Raw genomic sequence first — 20,324 nt, forward strand, 5'->3', positions numbered from 1 at the left:
AACTCTACCAAACACTTAAAAAGAGTTAATACCACAGTTTGGTAATTGTGGCCATTGCTGCAACAAACGAATGGATAAAGAAGATATGGTCCATATATACAAAGGAATATTATGCCTCCATCAGAAAGGATGAGTACCCATCTTTTGTATCAACATGGACGGGACAAAAGGAGATTATGCTGAGTGAAAGAAATCAAGCAGAGAGAATCAATTATCATATGGTTTCACTTACTTGTGGAGCATAAGGAATAACACGGAAGACATTGGGAGTTGGAGAGGAGAAGTGAGTTGGGGGAAATCGGAGAGGGAGACGAACGATGAAAGACTGTGGACTCTAAGAAACAAACTAAGGGTTTGGAGGGGAGGGGGCTCGGGGTTTGGGTGAGCCTGGTGGTGTGTATTAAGGAGGGCACATATTGCATGGAGCACTGGGTGTGGTGCATAAACAATGAATCTTGGAACACTGAAAAAAAAAATGAAATTACAAAAAAAAGAAGAAGAAGAAGAGTTAATATCTATTCTTCTCAAAATTTCAAAAAAATAAAACAGGAAGGAAAACTTTCAGATTCATTCTGTGCCTCCAGGATTACTGGGTACTAAAATCAGATTAAGACATCCCACCAGAAGGGGAGATGGAGAGGAGAAAGGAGTTGAGGGAAATTGGAAGGGTAGGTGAACCATGAGAGACTATGAACTCTGAAAAACGATCTGAGGGTTTTGAAGGGGCGGGGGGTGGGAGGTTGGGGGATCCAGGTGGTGGGTATTGGAGAGGGCACGGATTGCATGGAGCACTGGGTGTGGTGCAAAAATAATGAATACTGTTACACTGAAAAAAAAAAAAAAAGGAAGAACTAAAGAACTACTTGCCAATATCTCTAATCAACACAGATGCAAAAATCCTCAACAGAATATTAGCAAACCAAACTCAACAATACATTAAAAAAATTATTCACCACAATCAAATGGGAATTATTCCTAGGATACAAGGGTAGTTCAACATTCACAAACCAATCAACATGACACATTACAGCAATAGGAAAAACAATAAAACATATGATCATTTCATTAGATGCAGAAAAAGCCTATGACAAAGTATAACATCCATTCATGATACAAACCCTCCACAAAGTAAGTCTAGGGGGAAGATACTTCAAATAATAAAGACCTTTCCTGAAAAACCTACAGCAAACATCATACTTGACAGGAAAAGTTAAGAGCTTCTTCCCTAAGGTCAGGAACAAAACAAGGAAGTCCACTCTCACCACTTTTATTCAGTGTAGTACTGAAGTCCTAGCCACAGTGATCAGACAACAAAAAGAAATAAAAGGCAGCCAGATTAGTAAGGAAAAAATAAAACTTTCATTATTTTCAGATGACATAACACTATACATAAAGAAACCCCAAACACTTCATCAACAAATTACTTATTATTGATAAATGAATTAAGTAAGGTAACAGGATGCAAGACCAATACATAGATATCCGGTGTATTTTTGTGCATTAATAATATAATAGCAGAAAGAGAAATTAAGAAAACTATCCACTTACAAATGTACAAAAATAATAAAATAGTTAGAAATAAACTTACCCAAAGAGGTTAAAGACCTGTACAAGGACAACTATAAAACACTGATGAAAGAAATTGAACATGACAGAAATAAATGGAAAGAGATTCACACTCACAGATTGGAAGAATAAATATTGTTAAAATGTCTATACTACCCAAATCTACAGATTTAATTCAATCCCTATCAGAATACCAATAGCATTTTTAAATATTTATTTATTTATTTGAGAGAAGCAGAGAGTAAACAAAGGGAGGGACAGACTAAGAGAATCTTTAAGCAGACCCCCACTGAGTGTGAGGCCTGACAGCTCAATCCCAGGACCCAGGAGATCATGACCTGAGCTGGAAGCAAGAGTTAGATGTTTAACCAACTGAGCTACCCAGGCACCCCTCAACAGTATTTTGCACAGAACACTAGAGCAAAGAATCCTAAAAGTTGTATGAAACACAAAAGAACTCCACTAGCCAAAAGAAGTATTGGGAAAAAATAACAAAACTGGAAATATCACAATTTGATACTTCAAATTATATTACAAAGCCATACTAATCAAAACAGTATGGTACTGGCACAAAAACAAACACATGGGTCAACAGAATAGAACAGAAAGCCCAGAAATAAACCCACAACTATATCATCAATTACTCTTTGAAAAAGGAGGGAAGAATATATAATGGGAAAAAGTCTCTTCAATAAATGATGCTGGAAAAACTGGACAGATACATACCAACGAATGAAACCGGACCATTTTCTTACACCATACAAAAATAAACTTAAAATGGACTAAGGACCTAAACGTGGAAATGTGAAACGATGCCCAACATCACTCATCATCAGGGAAATAAATTTAAGTCAAAACCACAATGACGTATCACCTCACCCTTATCAGAATGACTAAAATAAAAAATACAAGAAAGAACAACTGTTGGTGAGGATGTGGGGAAAAAGGAACCCTCATGCACTGTTGGTGGGACTGCAACCTGGTTTAGCCACTGTGGAAGGGTAAGGAGATTCCTCAAATAATTAAAAACAGAATACCCTATGACCCAGGAATGGCACTACTGGGTATTTACCCCCAGAATACAACACTAATTCGAAAGACTATATGCACCCAGGCCCCATGTTTATTGCAGCATTATTTATAACAACCAAACTATGGAAGCAGCCCAAGTGTCCATCAACAGATGAATGGATAAAGAAGTTGTGGTATATAAACACAATAGAATATTACTAATCCATAAGAAAGAATGAAATCTTGACATTTGCAACAACATTGATGGAGTTAGAGAGTATAATGCTAAGTGAAATATGTGTCAGAGAAAGATAAATACCATATGATTTCCCTCATATGTGGAATTTAAGAATCACAACAAACAAATAGAGAAAAAAAAAGAGAGAGAGAGAGACAAACCAAGAAATAGACTTTTAACTATAGAGAACAAACTGATGGTTACTAGAAGGGAGGTTGGAGGGAGGATGGGTCAAATGAGTTATGGGATTAAAGAGTACACTTCTTGTGGGAAGGGCAAGAGGGCAGAGGAGTGGGGAATTTTGTTTCAACCAGTCTCCTGAATTTAGCTGGATATCTACCAAACCATTCTGAACACCCATGAAATCTGCCTGAGATGTAAGAATATATGTCTGGATCTCTATGGGGGCAGAGGACCTGCAGTCCCAAGGTACGAAGGATGAAGTTGTGATTCTATGGACTGATATCAGAGGATAAACAGAAGGGGGAGGGAGCCACCAGAAGCCAGCCACAGGAAAGTAATATAATACCCAGAGCTAAAGCATTCTGCACCAGGGGATGGCAATAGCTTGCAGAGCAATAGAGACCCAAGGGGAAGGGCCTGAAAACAAGTAATCAGACAGGAAACAGGAGCTGAGGGGAAGCACACCAGAACAGGGCAACCTCTCCCATGAACGTGTGGCCCGGCCAGGCAGGCTTCTGCTGCTGCCACACCTGCCAATGCCTGTGTGGACTGGGACTGCTGGTGGTTTTGGAAGCGCAAAGGGTGAAGACAAGGGGGAGGCCTGAGTGGACTGCTGAGAGGGTTGCTGGGGTTGTGCACTGCCTGTGGGAGGCTGGTTATAGCAGTGCTTACGGGAAGGTAGATTATGTATTCTGGAGGGTTCAGAGAGGAGTAGACTGTGACTTCTCTGCCCTGACGGAGGTCTGGGTGCAGACATTTTCCTGTGCTCTGATCCTCCAAAAAGGCAGAAAAGCCACCAGAGCACAAAAGCCACCAGAGAACGGAAGCCCCAAACACTGGTTTCCACAGATCCCTGACCCCTCTGCCCCTGCCCAATCAGGACTGACTGAAAAACAACATGGCAGGCTCCTTCCCCAGAAGACAAGCTGGAAGAACAAGAGGACTATAACCCCACGGTCCCCATAAAAATGTAAAACCCCATCACCAGGGGAAAATAGTTTATTTACTGAGCTCCTGATGTTACCTCACAGCCTGTGTATTTCTCAGACACAACTTTTTTTTCTTATGTTTCTTCTCTGTTTTTCTTTTTACCTATTTCTCATTTCAACTAGATGTTTAATACAAAATACTCCATACTAGCTTTTTAACTTGTACTTTTTCACACCTATATCTATAAATATATTATATAGATATAGATATAAGCTTCAATGTAGTCCTTTTTTCCCTATTCAGTACTACCTTTATATATACATATAGCTGTTTTAATTTTCCCGTAACTCTGGGAAGTGGTGTTCTCTAACAAAGCGAACAAAATACACCCAGGAAGAATGGAAACACCCTACCTTGACTACATTGAGAGATTATAGCCCTCCCCATGCCTCCTTCTTTCCTTAGCTTTTTAAATCTTATTCTTGGATTTCATTTTGGTTGGTTTTTTTGCTAGTGGCTTCTGACCACTCCAAACTTTCCAGGGATGCATCTTGTCTGAATTGTGGTTGATACCTTTGACCCTGTACACCCCCTCAACCACCCCTCACAGAATGACTAGGAGGAGGAACTCCTAACAAAGAAAAGAACCAGAAGACAATGGCTTTTCCCGCAGACCCAATGGATATGGATATAAGCAAGATATCAGAAATAGACTTCAGAGTTGCAATTATGAAGACAATACCTAGGCTTGAGAAAACCATTAACAGCCACGTAAATTCTCTAAGAGCATAAATGCGAGCTAATCATGCCAAACATAAAAATGCTATGAATGAGATACAGTCTGAACTGGATACTCTTAACAGTTAGGATAAATGAGGCAGAAGAATGGATGAGTGATAGAAAGGAAGATAAACTGATAGAAAGGAAGGAACAGGAGGTCTGGAACAAACAGTTTAAAATCCATGAGAACAGACGTAGAGAAGTAAACGATGCCATGAAACGTTCCAATGTCAGAATTCTTGGGATCCCTCAGGGAGTGGAGAAAAAGAGAAGACTAGAAGATATATCTAGCAAATTGTAGCTGAAAGCTTCCCTAATCTAGGAAATGAAACAAGCATTCATGTCCTATAGGCAGAGAGGACCCCTCCCAAGATCAATGAGAACAGACCAATGTCCTGGCATGCAAGAGTAAAGCTCACAAATCTTAGAACCAAGGAAGCCATTCTAAGAGCAGCTAGGGGGAAGAGATTCTTTACATATAGAGGGAGGAACATCAGAATAACATCAGACCTGTCCACTGAGACCTGGCTAGCCAGAACGGGCTGGCAAGACACATTGAGTGTACTAAATAAGAACATGCAGCCAAGGGGCGCCTGGGTGGCTCAGTGGGTTAAAGCCTCTGCCTTCGGCTCAGGTCATGATCTCAGGGTCCTGGGATCGAGCCCCGCATCGGGCTCTCTGCTCAGCGGGAAGCCTGCTTCCTCCTCTCTCTGCCTGCCTCTCTGCCTACTTGTGATTTCTCTCTGTCAAATAAATAAATAAAATCTTTAAAAAAAAAAAGAACATGCAGCCAAGAATATTTTATCCAGCCAGGTTATCATTTAGGACAGATGGAGAGACAAAAAGCTTCCAGTACCAGCAGAAACGGAAAGAATATGTGACCACCAAGCCAGCCCTGCAAGAAATACTATAGGGGATTCTATAAAAGAAGAAAGATCCCAAGAGTAATACAGATCAGAAATTTACAGAGACAATCCATAGAAACAGGGACTGTACAGACAGGATGGCAATAAATAATGTATCTTTCAATAATCACTCTCAACGTGAACAGCCTAAATGTTCCCATGAAATGGCACAGGGTTGCAGGTTGGATAAAAAGATAGGACCCATCCATATGTGGTCTACGAGAGACTCATTTTGAACTTAAAGATACATCCAGACTGAAAGTGAAGGGATGGAGAACCATTTTTCATGCCAACGGAACTCAAAGGAAGCTGGAGTAGCAATTTTTATATCAGACAAATTAGAATTTAAACCACAGACTATAATAAGAGCTCCAGAGGAACACTATATCATTCTTAAAGGGTCTACCCAACAAGAAAATCTAACATTGTAAATATCTATGCCCCCAACTGGGAGCAACCAACTACATAAGCCAGCTCTTAACCAAAATAAAGAATCAACAATAATACATTAATAGTAGGAGATTTTACACTCCACTCTCAGCACTGCACTGGACATATCATATAAAAAGAAGATCAACAAACAAACAAGAGCTTGGAATGACAAATTGGACAGATGGACTTTGTAGATATATATAGAACATTCCACCCTAAAACAACAGACTACTCATTCTTCTTGAATGCACAGAGAACTTTCTCCAGAATAGACCACATATTGGGTCACAAATCAGGTCTCAGCCAATACCAAAAGACGGAGATTATTCCCTACATGTTATTAGACCACAGTGCCTTGAAACTGGAACTCAATTACAAGAAAAAATTTAGAAGAACTTCTAACACTTGAAGTTAAAGAGCATCCTGCTAAGGAATGAATGGGTCAACCAGGAAATTAAAGAAGAACTTAAACAATTCATGGAAACCAATGAGAATGAAAACACATTGGTCCAAAACCTATGGGATACTGCAAAGGCAGTCCTAAGGGGGAAATACATACCCATCCAGGCCTCACTCAAAATCCCAAATGCATAAGCTAAACTTATACCTAAAGGAGTTGGAGAAGGAACAGCAAATAAAACCTAAACCAAGCAGAAGTGAAATAATAAAGATTAGAGTAGAGATCAATGAAGTAGAAACCAGGAAAATCAATAGAACAGATCAACAAAACTAGAAGCTTGTTCTTTGAAAGAATTAGTAAGATCAATAAACCAATGGCCAGACTTATCTAAAAGAAAAGAGAAAGGACCCAAATTAATAAAATCATGAATGAAAGGGGAGAGATCATGACTAAAACCAAGGAAATAGAAACAATTATTAGAAATTATTGCCAGCAACTATAGGCCAACAAACTAAGCAACCAGAAAGAAATGGATGCATTCTTAGACACTTAAAAACTACCAACACTGAAATAGGAAGAAATAGACAATCTGAAGAGACCAATAACTGGTAAAGAAATTGAAGCAGTAATCAAAAACCTCCCAAAAAACAAGAGGCCAGGACTTGATGGATTCCCTGGGGAATTCTACCAAACATTCAAACAAGAAATAATACCTATACTCCTGAAGCTGTTTGAAAAATAGAAACAGAAGGAAAACGTCCAAACTCTTTCTATGAGGCCAGCATTACCTTGATCTCCAAAACAGGCAAAGACCCCATCAAAAAGGAAAATTTCAGTCCAATATCCCTGATGAATATAGATGCCAAAATTCTCAACAAGATAGGATCCAACAGCACATTAAAAGGATTACCCACCACAACAAGGTTGGGATTTATCCCTGAGAAGCAAGGGTGGTTCAACAAATCAATGTGACTGATTGCAAATCAATCAATGTAATAGAACAAATTACTAAGAGAAGAGAGAAGAACCACATGGTCCTCTCAGTTGATGCAGAAAAAGCACTTGACAGAATACAGTACCCTTTCCTGATTAAAACTCTTCAAAGTATAGGGATAAGGGGAACATTCCTCAATTTCCTAAAATCCATCTGTGAAAAACCCACAGCAAATATCATTCTCAATGGGGAGAGCCTTCCCATTGAGATCAGGAACACAACAAAGATGCCCTCTCTCATCACTGTTGCTCAGCATAGTAGTACAATCTTAGCAACAACAATCAGACAACAAAAAGAAACAAAAAGTATTCAAATTGGCAAAGAAGAAGTCAAACTCTCTCTCTTCATAGATGACATGATACTCTATGTGGAAAACCCAAAAGTCTCCACCCCCAAATTACCAGAACTCATATAGCAATTCAGTAATGTGGCAGGATACAAAATCAATGCACAGAAATCAGTTGCTTTCTTATGCACTAACAATGAAACTGCAGAAGGAGAAATTAGAGAATTGATTCCATTTACAATAACACCAAAAACCATAAGATACCTTGGATTTAAACCTAACCAAAGAGGTAAAGGATGTAAACTCCAGGAACTACGAAACACTCATGAAAGAAATAAAAGACACAAAAAGATGGAAAAATATCCCATGCTCATGGATTGGAAGACTAAGCATTGTTAAAATGTCTATGCTGCCCAGAGCAATGTATACTTTCAACACCATCCCAATCAAAATACCAATAGCATTTTTCAACATGCCAGAACAAACAATCCTAAAATTTGTATGGAACCAGAAAGGACCCCAATCACCACGGAAATGTTGAAAAAGAAAACCAAAGCTGGGAGCATCACGTGACCTGATTTCAAGCTATATTCCAAAGCTGTAATCACCAAAATATCATAATTCTTCTTTAGTGGATGTCAAGGTACTCCTCCTTCAACAGTAGAGAGTGGAGCATCTTACATAGGAGAAATACAGATTACTTAATCAGGGCTCAATGCCTGGTTCAGAGCAGGCAGCCAATAAGTGCTTATTGATGAATGATTTGGTAGTTATTGGTTTTCAAGTGTGTTATACAAATACCCTTGCTTCTAGAAGGGTTAGTACTTAGTTAACAGGAGCGAACTTTAGTCATTCCTCCCCAGATGCCCTCAGCTGCATAACTCCCTGCTAAGAAAGGGCCACAAGGATATGCAGAATACAAACACCACCAAATTCCTAAGAATTGAAACCCTGTAATATTAATGATACTTGGCTTTCAGGGGTAGAAGTAGAAAACAAGCTAACTTAAAGAACTTTATATATTCAATCAAAAGTTAAGGGTAAACATTATTTTTTTCCAGAAAATATTCAGGGCTAAAACTTTTATTGAAATCCAAATAAAGTTTCCATAAGGGAGTTTTAATAGTGTAATAGCTATTAATCTCAAGAGAATTGAAACAGTCATGAGGAAAAAAAAAAGAATAGTCTTCTATACAGCTAACAAAGCAAAAGTCCTTGTACCTTCAATTTCTTAGCAATTAAAAACCCAGCACGTCCTTACAGATGTAATCTACTTGGCCTAACAGTACCTTCTCAGGCCTGACAAAACAAAGCAACATTTGTCTTTAATTTCTAATTCACTTTCCTAATCTGCCATTTCAGATTAAAAGGCTACTTATCACAGATAATTAATATCGTATTACCCATGGCTTGAAAGAAACAGAAACACTAAATGAGTGCATTTATTGGTGTTTGTAATATCCACAGGACCATTTCTCTTTTCTCTAAAGGATGAGCAGTTCACTCTGCACAGCCCTGGCCCAAACTGTTGCTGCTTCTTGGTCTGCCGGTGAAAAGCATTTGAGCCATAACCCTCTTCCTGGGTCTCAACATGGAAACAAGATTATTTGATCACAGGCATGGTGGAAGATGTGGTGAGGAGGACATCTGAGAACTTCCAGAATTAAACTATCTAAACAGCAGTATGAGGCTCAAAAACCTCGTGACAGAGGGCAATTATCTAGGATAAGAAGAATGAGCTTAATTTTTCTTTCTTTTATTGCTGGAAAAGAACGTGTTCCTTAAGTACACATGGGGAAAGTGACTGAAACACAATGGCAGAAACTGAGTTTTGGGGGAAATTTGAAAGTATCTTCTGGTCCGATCATGAGAACATGTGGACAGGTACATGAGACTGAATGCCGAGTGACTATTAGGATGTGGCCAAATCATGACTTTCATTAGCAGAAACATCATTTCAAAGGACTTTTTCCCCCATTCACAATACCTGGAATAATGTAGGTACACAATGGAATACTGTTGAACTGAACTGCATGAGAGAATGAGAATATTGTATCTTTTCTTTCTCTATTCTCACTTCTTCCAACCTAGGGTAGAAGGACCAGCTGAAAAACCACCACACAAAACATGTTTGAGTGGGGACAAGGCTTAGGGCACCAAGAGAGAATGCCAGCGCAAGAACACCTAGGAAAAATGACAACTGCCTCTGTCCCTGTTAACAACTAGTCCCAAGATGGGAGGTTTTGGGACATAAAAGGTATGTCATGGAAGATAATTTGTTTCAAACAGTATGGTACTGACACAAAAAACAGACACACAGGTCAACAGAACAGAATAGAAAGCCCAGAAATGAACCCACTCTATATCATCAATTACTCTTTGAAAAAGGAGGGAAGAATATGTAATGGGAAAAAGACAGTCTCTTCAATAAACGATGCTGGAAAAACTGGACGGATACATACCAATGAATGAAACTGGATCACTTTCTTACACCATACAAAAATAAACTCAAAATGGACTAAGGACCTAAATGTGACACTTAAAACCACAAAAATCCTAGAAGAGAGCACAGTCAGTAATTCCTTCAACATCAGCTGTAACAATATTTTTTTGGATTTGTCTTCTGTGGTAAGGGAAATAAAAGCAAAAATAAACTACTGGGATTACATCAAAGCAAAAGGTTCTGCAATGCAAAGGACAACAACCAACAAAACTGAAGGACAATCTACTGAATGGGAGGAGATATTTGCTAAGAACATATCTAATAGAGGGTTAGTATTCTAAATACATAAAGAGCTGATGCAACTCAACACCCAAAGACTAAATAATCCAGTTAAAAAATGGGCAGACGACAGGAACAGACTATCTCCAAAGAAGATGCACAGATGGCCAACAGACAAGTGAAAAGATGCCCAACATCACTCATCATCAGGGAAATAAATTTAATTTAATAAATTTAAGTCAAAACCACAATGACGTATCACCTCACCCTTGTCAGAATGACTAAAATAAAAAATACACCAACAACAGTTGGTGAGGATGTGGGGGAAAAAGGAACCCTCATGCACTGTTGGGACTGCAACCTGGTGTAGCCACTGTGGAAGGGTAAGGAGATTCCTCAAATAATTAAAAACAGAATACCCTATGATCCGGGAATTGTACTACTGGGTATTTACCCCCAAAATACAAAAACACTAATTTGAAAGACTATATGCACCCAGGCCCCATGTTTATTGCAGCATTATTTATAACAGCCAAACTACAGAAGCAGCCCAAGTGTCCATCAACAGATGAATGGATAAAGAAGTCGTGGTATATAAACACAATAGAATATTACTAATCCATAAGAAAGAATGAAATCTTGACATTTGCAACAACATTGATGGAGTTAGAGAGTATAATGCTAAGTGAAATACGTGTCAAAGAAAGACCACCATATGATTTCCCTCATATGAGGAATTTAAGAATCACAACAGAGGAAAAAGTTTAGAATACTTAAAGGGCACTAATTCAAAGGGATACATGCACCCCTATGTTTACTGCAGCATTTTTTAATAATAACCAAGTTGTGGAAGCAGCCCAATTGTCCATTGATAGATGGATGAATAAAGATGTGATTTTATATATATATATATATATATATATAACTCATCCTTATAAAATAATGAAATCTTTCCATTTACAATGACATGGATGGAGCTAGAGAGTATAATGCTAAGCTAAATAAGTCAGCTGGAGAAAGACAAATACCATATGATTTTGTTCATATCTGGCATTTAGGAAACCAAAGAAACAAAGAGAAAAAAGAAAGAGAGCTAAACCAAGAAATGTATCTTAACTACAGAGAACAAACTGCTGGTTGCCAGAAGGGAGTTGGGTGAAACAGGTGATAAGGATTAAAGAGTACATTTACCACAGTGAACACTGAGTAATGTATAGAACTGCTGAATCACTGTATTGTACACCTGAAACTGATATAAAACTGTATGTTAACTATACTGGAATTAAAATAAAAGATTTAATAAAACCAAAAAAAAAAAGAAAGAAAAGAAAATTGGTTTCTTTGAAGACAGGCTCAAATTATGGAGCACTATTGATATGTTACTCTTTAAAAAATATCCCTAATGGCACACCTTGAGCAATAGTTTAATTCTACTCTTAACTGAATAATATTTAATATTCATGGTAGACATTGCTATTCTCAAAGTTAAAGTCCCAACATGAAGTCCCAACATCTTAGAATTTCAAGAAAAGAATACTGTATGGGGCGCCTGGGTGGCTCAGTGGGTAAAGCCGCTGCCTTCGGCTCAGGTCATGATCTCAGGGTCCTGGGATCGAGTCCCACATCGGGCTTTCTGCTCAGCAGGGAGCCTGCTTCCCTTCTTCTCTCTCTGCCTGCCTCTCTGCCTACTTGTGATCTCTCTCTGTCAAATAAATAAATAAAATCTTTAAAAAAAAGAAAGAAAGAAAGAAAGAAGAGAATACTGTAAATACTGCAAGCATATTTTACAACCAGAAAAGCATTTGCTGACCAGTTCTTTAGTTCTTGTATTTAGTAGTTTTTTCATTAAGAAGTGTCAAACTTTCCTTCTTTATTGAATTATATGCTAGTCTCATTTGCAACATCTCTACTCTGAAAACAGTAAAGTAAGAGTAATCACAAAGTACTGAGACTTTTTCATGTTAGGTTTGTAAAGACAGTCTCGTGATTCAACAGCCACAGAATAGCTTTACTCTTTATTTTATGGCATATATTCTCTGTATCTTCACAGTATGGCCCTATTTTAGGATGCTAAATAGTTTTTATTCTATTACCTTGAGGATTTTTAATGAAAGCATAGACATTATGACTGCGCTTATTAGCTGACAGTCAAAACAAAATTTTATCTGAGTTTTATATTTTACAATCTCTATGCTTCATTATTAGCTTTATCATTTCAAAAATACAAATATATCCCATGCAAAACTGAGTTTCCAAAGGATAGATAACTAGAATATTTTAAGATAAACAGTATCCATCTGAATTACCAAAGCTATAAAGATGCACTTCCTAAGGTGGCAAATGAATCAAGACTAGTGCTTGTTTCAAATACCATTTGAGAGAGAAGTTACAAATGGAGATTGATATAATTCTTCACTTTTGAGAGGACTCAAATGTCAAAAAGGAACACAGAGATCTCAAAAAAACAAGATGATATATTGAAAAATGGTAGAAGGGGTGAATATAAAGATCAAAGCTGTTGTGAACTAACAGGATGAGCTTACATGATTAATTCAGGACTTAAAAATGAGGTCCAAGAACTTCACTATCAGTGGAATATAATTTTGAACCGAAACAAATACAATTCCAGGCATGTCACGAGAAAGAAAACACAATGCTGCTCTCAGGTGAACCATATGCTAGAGTCTGGAATACTGTTGAGTATTCATGTATATCCTATTAGTTATTAAAGTTATTAAATCACTAGTTAAATAGTGGTGTACTGATAAGACACATGATAAAAGAGGTAAGAATTAAGATTACAATCTGAGCAAGAGATTCAAAGTTCCACTAACACATTTTAGGCCTTGATGTAGTAAAATATTTAAAATTACATGCAAAAATATTAAATTCTGACGACCTGGAAAGCCCTCTCATCTGAGAGGCAGGTTATTTTAGGGAAAGGGACTTCAAGGCATGTTGGATTGAGGAATGTTTAAGAGAATCTTGCTCACATAAATTGGCAAAAAAAAAAAAAAAAAAAAAGTCCACCCCACAGCTTATTTCTGGAAGTACATTCAATCCTGTGCCTATATCAGTCAGAATTTCTTTTTATTGATGACATAGTCTTGCCTTTTCAAGAGAGTAGATATTCTCCTCAGGTGAGCAAATTTGAATTTCCAAGAATGTGGGAAAACAATCAGAAATAAGTGTGATTTTGGGTAAGTCAGCTTTAAGCCCACATAGTAAGACTCTTTGAAATCACTACACAATTTTGTATATAAATTATTTAAAATGTTTAGAATACTTAAAGGGATATTAATCTCAGCATTTATAAGCCAATTTACTAGATTACAAAAGATTCCACCAGTTTAGAAAGATTATATAAGCCAGAATCAGAAACTGGCCTTTAATTAGAGTGTTGCATGTGGGAAAATAAGATTTACAAGCTTTGTATTATATCTTGATATGTCTAAAAAAAAGCTTCATTGGTTAAATGTATAAATGGAGGAATTCTATCAAATTTATGAAAACAAAGTAAAAATGACATTTTAAAAAATTAGGGCATTTATATATAAAATAAGATTTGTATATAAAATAGGATGAAAGAAAAATTATAGCTTAAGATAAAATAATAAAAATAAAAGTCAAAAGGTTAAGATTTATAACTTGAAGCACTACATATTAATAAAGCAAACGTAATTAGAATATTCTTTTCTATGATCAAAATCTCCCCTTGGGCAATAAAAACCTACTGGCACTAAGAGTAACAATAAGAGCAAATGTGTGCTGAGCACATATACCTCATGGAAAAAGCCTGTGTTGAGTACTAAGAAAAAGGGGACAAGTGTTCTGTCACAAGTTGCTCAGAGAACTAAGAAGGATGCTCAAACACTATACCAAAAGCCAAAATGTGAGAAATGCCACAAATACATGGGCTCTAGAAGAGCTACTTTTCTGAAAAATATACTATTTTATAATTACAAATGGTGGCATAGTGATGTTTCAGGTGGCTAAGGCTACAAGAAAGCAGATTTCTAGAAGTCTTTATGGCATTAAAAAGTGTATTTCCCCTCCATCAGAGCATGAGTACATGTGATAACTTTCTTATTCAAATTTCCTAGTTACGATAGAAACCCTACTTCCAAGAAATGTAATAAAGATCAAATATATTCTCAGTGACTTAACCATGTCCCCATTTAAAGCCTTACTGAATACTATATATAGGTTCAGTTATTTTCTCAGGATTTATCATTGAGTACGTTCATTTGAAGTTTATACTATGTATGAAAAATGAAACCACTCAAAAAGAACAGATAATCATGTCAAAAATGGGAAGAATATGGAGGACTTTGGGAGATGGAGAGGAGAAGTGAGTTAGGGGAAATCGGAGGGGGAGACAAACCAGGAGACTGTAGACTCTGAGAAACAAACTGAGGGTTTTGGAGGGGGGGGTTGGGGGTTGGGTGAGCCTGGTGCTGGGTATTAAGAAGAGCACACATTACATGGAGCACTGGGTGTGGTGCATAAACAACGAATCTTGGAACACTGAAAAATAAAATAAAATTACAAAAAAAAATTGGGCAGAAGACATGAACAGACACTTCTCCAAAGAAGACATACAAATGGCTAACAGACACATGAAAAAATGTTCATCATTAGCCATCAGGGAGATTCAAATCAAAACCACATTGAGATACCACCTATACCAGTTAGAATGGCCAAAATTAACAAGATAGTAAACAACAAGTGTTGGAGAGGATGTGGAGAAAGGGGAACCCTCTTACACTGCTGGTGGGAATGCAAGTTGGGGCAGCCACTTTGGAAAACTGTGGAGATTCCTTAAGAAATTAAAAATAGAGCTACCCTATGACCCTGCAATTGCACTACTGGGTATTTACCCCAAAGATATAGATGTAGTGAACAGAAGGGACATCTGTACCCCAATGTTCATAGCAGCAATGGCCACAGTCGCCAAACTGTGGAAAGGGCCAAGATGACCTTCAACAGACGAATGGATACAGAAGACATGGTCCATGTAAACAATGGAATATTATGCCTCCACAGAAAGGATGAATACCCAACTTTTGTATCAACATGGTTGGGACTGGAGGAGATTATGCTGAGTGAAATGTCAAGCAGAGAAAATCAATTATCATATGGTTTCACTTACTTGTGGAACATAAGGAATAACATGGAGGACATTAGGAGAAGGAAAGGAAAAGTGACTTGGGGGAAATTGGAGGGGGAGGTGAACCATGAGAGACTGTGGACTCTGAGAAACAAACTGAGGGTTTTGGAGGGGTGGGGGGTTGGGTGAGCCTGCTGGTGGGTATTAAGGAGGGCACGTATTGTATGGAGTACTGGGCATGGTGCATAAACAATGAATTCTGGTACACTGAAAAAATAAAATTAAAAAAAAAAAAGAAAAATGAAACCAGTATTAGAAAACACATTTCAAACTCTACTCAAATGCAAATTATATAATATATTGCTCTTTAGGTAATTGCTTAGAATGAACATTTGGTACTAATCTGTTGGTTATTATTTCTGTGATTAGATATAAATGGGCAATGGAAGATCTTATACTAGTCACTTTCCTTGATTTGCAATAAAGAAATGCAAGAATAAAACTGGAAATAATTTTTTAAGTCTTTAACATTAGGTATACTTTAAATCATGTTTTTTCTTTTGATAATTTCTGAAATGAATTGCTAGGAAGCATTTCATTCCATTAAAATAATAGGCTCTCTCATACACTCAATATTTATGACCTTCAAATGAGTGCTTTCCTAGTTTTTATCTTCACTTCATTCTAAGTTGCACTGTATTAGCAATTTAAAAGTCAGGATTATTATTAATCTTGTTTTAAAAATAAATTTAGACATCATGAGAGAAAGTCAATTGAATCAAATAAAACTTTAAGTTGCTTTAGAAGATATACAGATAACCTTAGAAACAAATATACAAACTAGTTTTTATATGTCAAATAATCTGGCCATATAGAGTACATAAAAAAGAAAATACCTTAAAGTAACCAAGGGTAATTGCCAAGGGTGGCAAGAATATGGCAGACAATTAAGTGGATTAGATTAAATGGATTTAGTATGTGATGGAAAACACATAAAATGTGCTTATTAAGACTGCTTTAGTACTAAGGATTCAGTAATTCTATAGTGAGACAAAGGTTCTCCTACATATCCCATGTCATATGACAATGTCTTTATACATCACAATCTTGGGCACAATCTCCTAAAACCAGCACAAAGTATTCATGTCTTCAGTGTAGTCACTGGAACAGGGAAACTAAAATAAAGAAACTCTCTATTGCCCTTAAAAACATTTAAAAAATCAAATAAATATAAATTGCTTCAAATCTCCTCCTGGGATAAAGCAAAGTACATACCTATAAGTAAATAAACACTAAACAAATAAAAATTAATTTTGGTCACTATAACACCAGTAGCTTTGACTTGAGAAACTTCTTTGAATGAAAATTTTAAATTTGTTTAACCATCAAATCAAAGGTACATTTTCTCAGAATTAATTCTTAATACCACATAATACCTTTGTAATTAAAAATAAACTGTGATAAAATTTTAAATAATTATTAAAACAACTTACTTTCTTCTTTCTTGCTAATAATGGCAGGCAGCGTGTAAATCTAAAAAAACAAAGGAAGCCTTATCAGTTAATGACCCTGCACAGAAGCAGGGCGATGACGGTACAATGATACACAAAGGAGAGTATCTTGATTTCAAGGTCCTACAACTGGTATGTCCATAGGGCCAACTTCCTACCTGTCAACCTTACCTTGTTCCCCACTTCTTTCCATTATGGCTGTCCAGCCCTGAGCAAGGTTCTACCCCTTTCAGATGATTTATATATCTTATTTTATTACCTGAAATGATGCACAGTATGTATCCTTTCTTCAGGAAGGATCTCATGATGGATTTTACCAGATTACTCCTTCCTCAAATTATCTCTTTAGTGTTTTGTTCTCAACATGTACAGCCCTAACTTATACCTGAGCTGTCATACCATCTCCTAAATTTGCTCTAGGTCAGGGCTTACCTCACAACTTTTAGTGGCAAAGAGTCAAGTCATTTTGTTTTAATTTTTAGTTTGTAATTGGCTGATATTTTTATAAGTAATAATAAAGTAAAACATAATAAACATTATAAAGAATAGATGCAAAGTCCAAATTTTTATTTTTAAACTCAATAGATGTAAAATGAGTTCTCCAAATTGTTATTAAATTTCCTAGATGTTTAATCTTAATTTCTGCACTCATTTTATAGTGGACTGGTAGTAGTTGGAGGGATGGCCTCAAAGTCTAGGGACAACACTTTAGGTGTGATGTTGCATAGGTACTTTGCACAAGTTTGTTCACAGATTCTTTGCCAACTAAAGGATAGTTCTCAAGGGACAGAACAGGGCCTCCTATTTTCTCTGTATGCTCCTCCAACAATCCATGCAGTGTTCTTCACAAGGGAAACAGACAGTGATTAGTGATTTATTCATTCCCTTTTTAACATAGCTTCCCTAATAATTTTAAGTAAATTATCATGCCCACATTGAAATAACTATTAAAACAGTGGGGATATGGATAGAAGGGAAAATGTCAAGCCACAAGACAGTTTGACCAAATGAAACTTTTTTTTTTTAAGAGTTATTTATTTATTGGGGGGAGGGGCAGAGCAAGAGAAAGAATCTCAAGCAGACTCTCCCCTGAGCACAGAGGCCAATGTGGGGCTCGATCTCAAGACCCTGAGATAATGACAATTTAAAGACCTTAAGATAATGACCTGAGCCAAAATCAAGAGTCAGATGTTTAACTGACCGAGCTACCCAGGGGCCCCACCCCATGAGACTTTAAAACAATGATATAGACCATACAATTATTTCTTACCCTGAACCTATGCTCATCACACTGATTACGAAGCTTAGCACAGGCCTTCCAGAGAGTGGGGACTCAATTATTAACTGAATAAAATAATTCAATCAGCACAGCCAGGTTAGTGATAAGTAATTTGTTAAAAAGTAATTTTAGGATTTTAAATCTAGAAGTCCCCCTGAGAAAGAAATTATAAATTTAGGCCAATGATTAAGACAACACTAGAAAAACAGTAAGAGTCTCTACTCTGACTTGTTATACTAATTATTTTCAAATATACTACTTCAAACATAAAAAAAAATTTCAGATGTATTTTGTAATTAGAAGAATAAAACCTAAATTATAGAATGTGTCATATTCTTACCGGTTCTTTACCATCCATGGCTTCGAGCCAGAGTTTCCGATTAGCTTCTGAGAATGCCTGCAATGTGATGATTCCATGCCTATTTAAAAACAAATATTTTATATATTCAGTTTATTCCTGTTGTGTCTTTACACACTTATTACTCTTAAAAGTACAGATAAAACTTGAAGAAAAAACTCAAAAGAAAAAAAAAATGAAAAGAGAGAAAAGGAAATAGAAAAAAGAAAAAAGAATTTAAAAAGGTAAAATAAGACTGATTTATAGTTACCTTTCAGAAAAATCACTGTGGGGACACATATACATATACATACAAACAAACAAATATTTCTTAATTCTAATGGCTACAGGTAGTAAAATCATTGCTTTAGGTATGACTACATGAAGGAGGCTAGTTCCAAACTATTTCCTCTGAAATGACCAAAAAAGATGACAAAGTTACATTCACCAAAGTTCAGAACCACCTAAATGTTCTATAATATGAGAATGATTAAGATTATGACCCCAATGTGTACAATCTAGTCACCAAAAATAATTGCAATGAGTATATTCATATGACAAGTTTCATAATGTAATTAGTGAATTATTAAAAAGACACTAAACCAAAATGTTTATACCATGATCACAATGTTAAAATTAATTCATTTAAAAAGCATCCTTTCCCATGTATCCATTCTGAGTAAGTTACTTGAGGATGTACTTCAAGGGAGAAAGAGCAAGCAAAGGGAAGGAGGAAAGCAATGTAAGATAGAAAAAGACATGAAATTCAGAAGCAGTTAAATTAACCTAGTTAATTGTGCAGATTGTCCAGAAAACAAATTTAAATAGGAAATTAGAGGACTCCGTGAAGAGGTACACTGAGGAGGAAACCTGAGTTAAATATTGTGTGACTGAAAACTGGTATGACTTAAAACTGTGTTGAAAGCATATTATTTCTTGTGAAAACAGGAAAACAGATCATTGGAATGACAGGAAAAGGAAAAACATATATGAAGATCAAGATCATTCGATCTGAGAGAATCTAAGCCAGCATCAACAAAAATAATAAGATAACAATATTTTTTTGGCTGTTTATTATGTGTCAGGCACTATGTTATAAATGTGTTTCCTTTTTTTTTAAATCTAATTTAATCATCACAGGAGCCCTTTGACATGGGTACTTATCCTTATTTTACAGATGAGACAACCAAAGCACAACTTAACAATGTACCCCAGGATTACAGAACTAAAAAGTGCTGAAATAAAGAAAAATCTCTAGTGTGTTGGCATCTGTCTGCATAGAAAATCTGTAAATTCCTATCACAAAACTATTAAAATCAGTAAGGAGCTCAAAAACTATGCCGATATAGATTGATATATTAAAAAGATTAATAGCCCTTCAATACAGGAGTCTCAACCATTGGGAAAAAGATACAGTCATGAGTTCTATTCAAAACTGCAATAAAATGAAAATACTCAAGAATAAATATTAAAAAAATATAAAATCTTCAAAGAGAGTTCAACTCTCCATCAATTAATTAATAACTCTAATGCTACTCTAGGCAAAAATCACAAAGGATTTTTTTGGAAAGAAATGAAAACTTAATAAATGGATACATAAAATCTAAAAATACAGTGCCAAAATATTTAACACAATTTTT

At 36.3% G+C, this 20,324-nt stretch overlaps 1 protein-coding gene across 1 annotated transcript in view; it reads right to left on the minus strand.

Moving 5' to 3' along the window:
- LOC111154437 (Rho GTPase activating protein 42) overlaps positions 1–20,324 on the minus strand; it is a 285,187-nt gene that overhangs the window by 32,234 nt on the left and 232,629 nt on the right. The window contains exons 11-12 of the mRNA XM_022514037.1: positions 18,688–18,766; positions 17,051–17,090 (exon numbers count right to left, since the gene is read on the minus strand). Of these exons, the coding sequence (XP_022369745.1) occupies positions 17,051–17,090; positions 18,688–18,766 (119 nt within the window). The remainder of the gene's footprint in view (positions 1–17,050; positions 17,091–18,687; positions 18,767–20,324) is intronic.

The sequence above is a fragment of the Enhydra lutris genome, unplaced genomic scaffold (genome assembly GCF_002288905.1).
Source record: "Enhydra lutris kenyoni isolate GAN:26980312 unplaced genomic scaffold, ASM228890v2 scaffoldscaffold37, whole genome shotgun sequence".
NCBI classification, from domain to species: domain Eukaryota; kingdom Metazoa; phylum Chordata; class Mammalia; order Carnivora; family Mustelidae; genus Enhydra; species Enhydra lutris.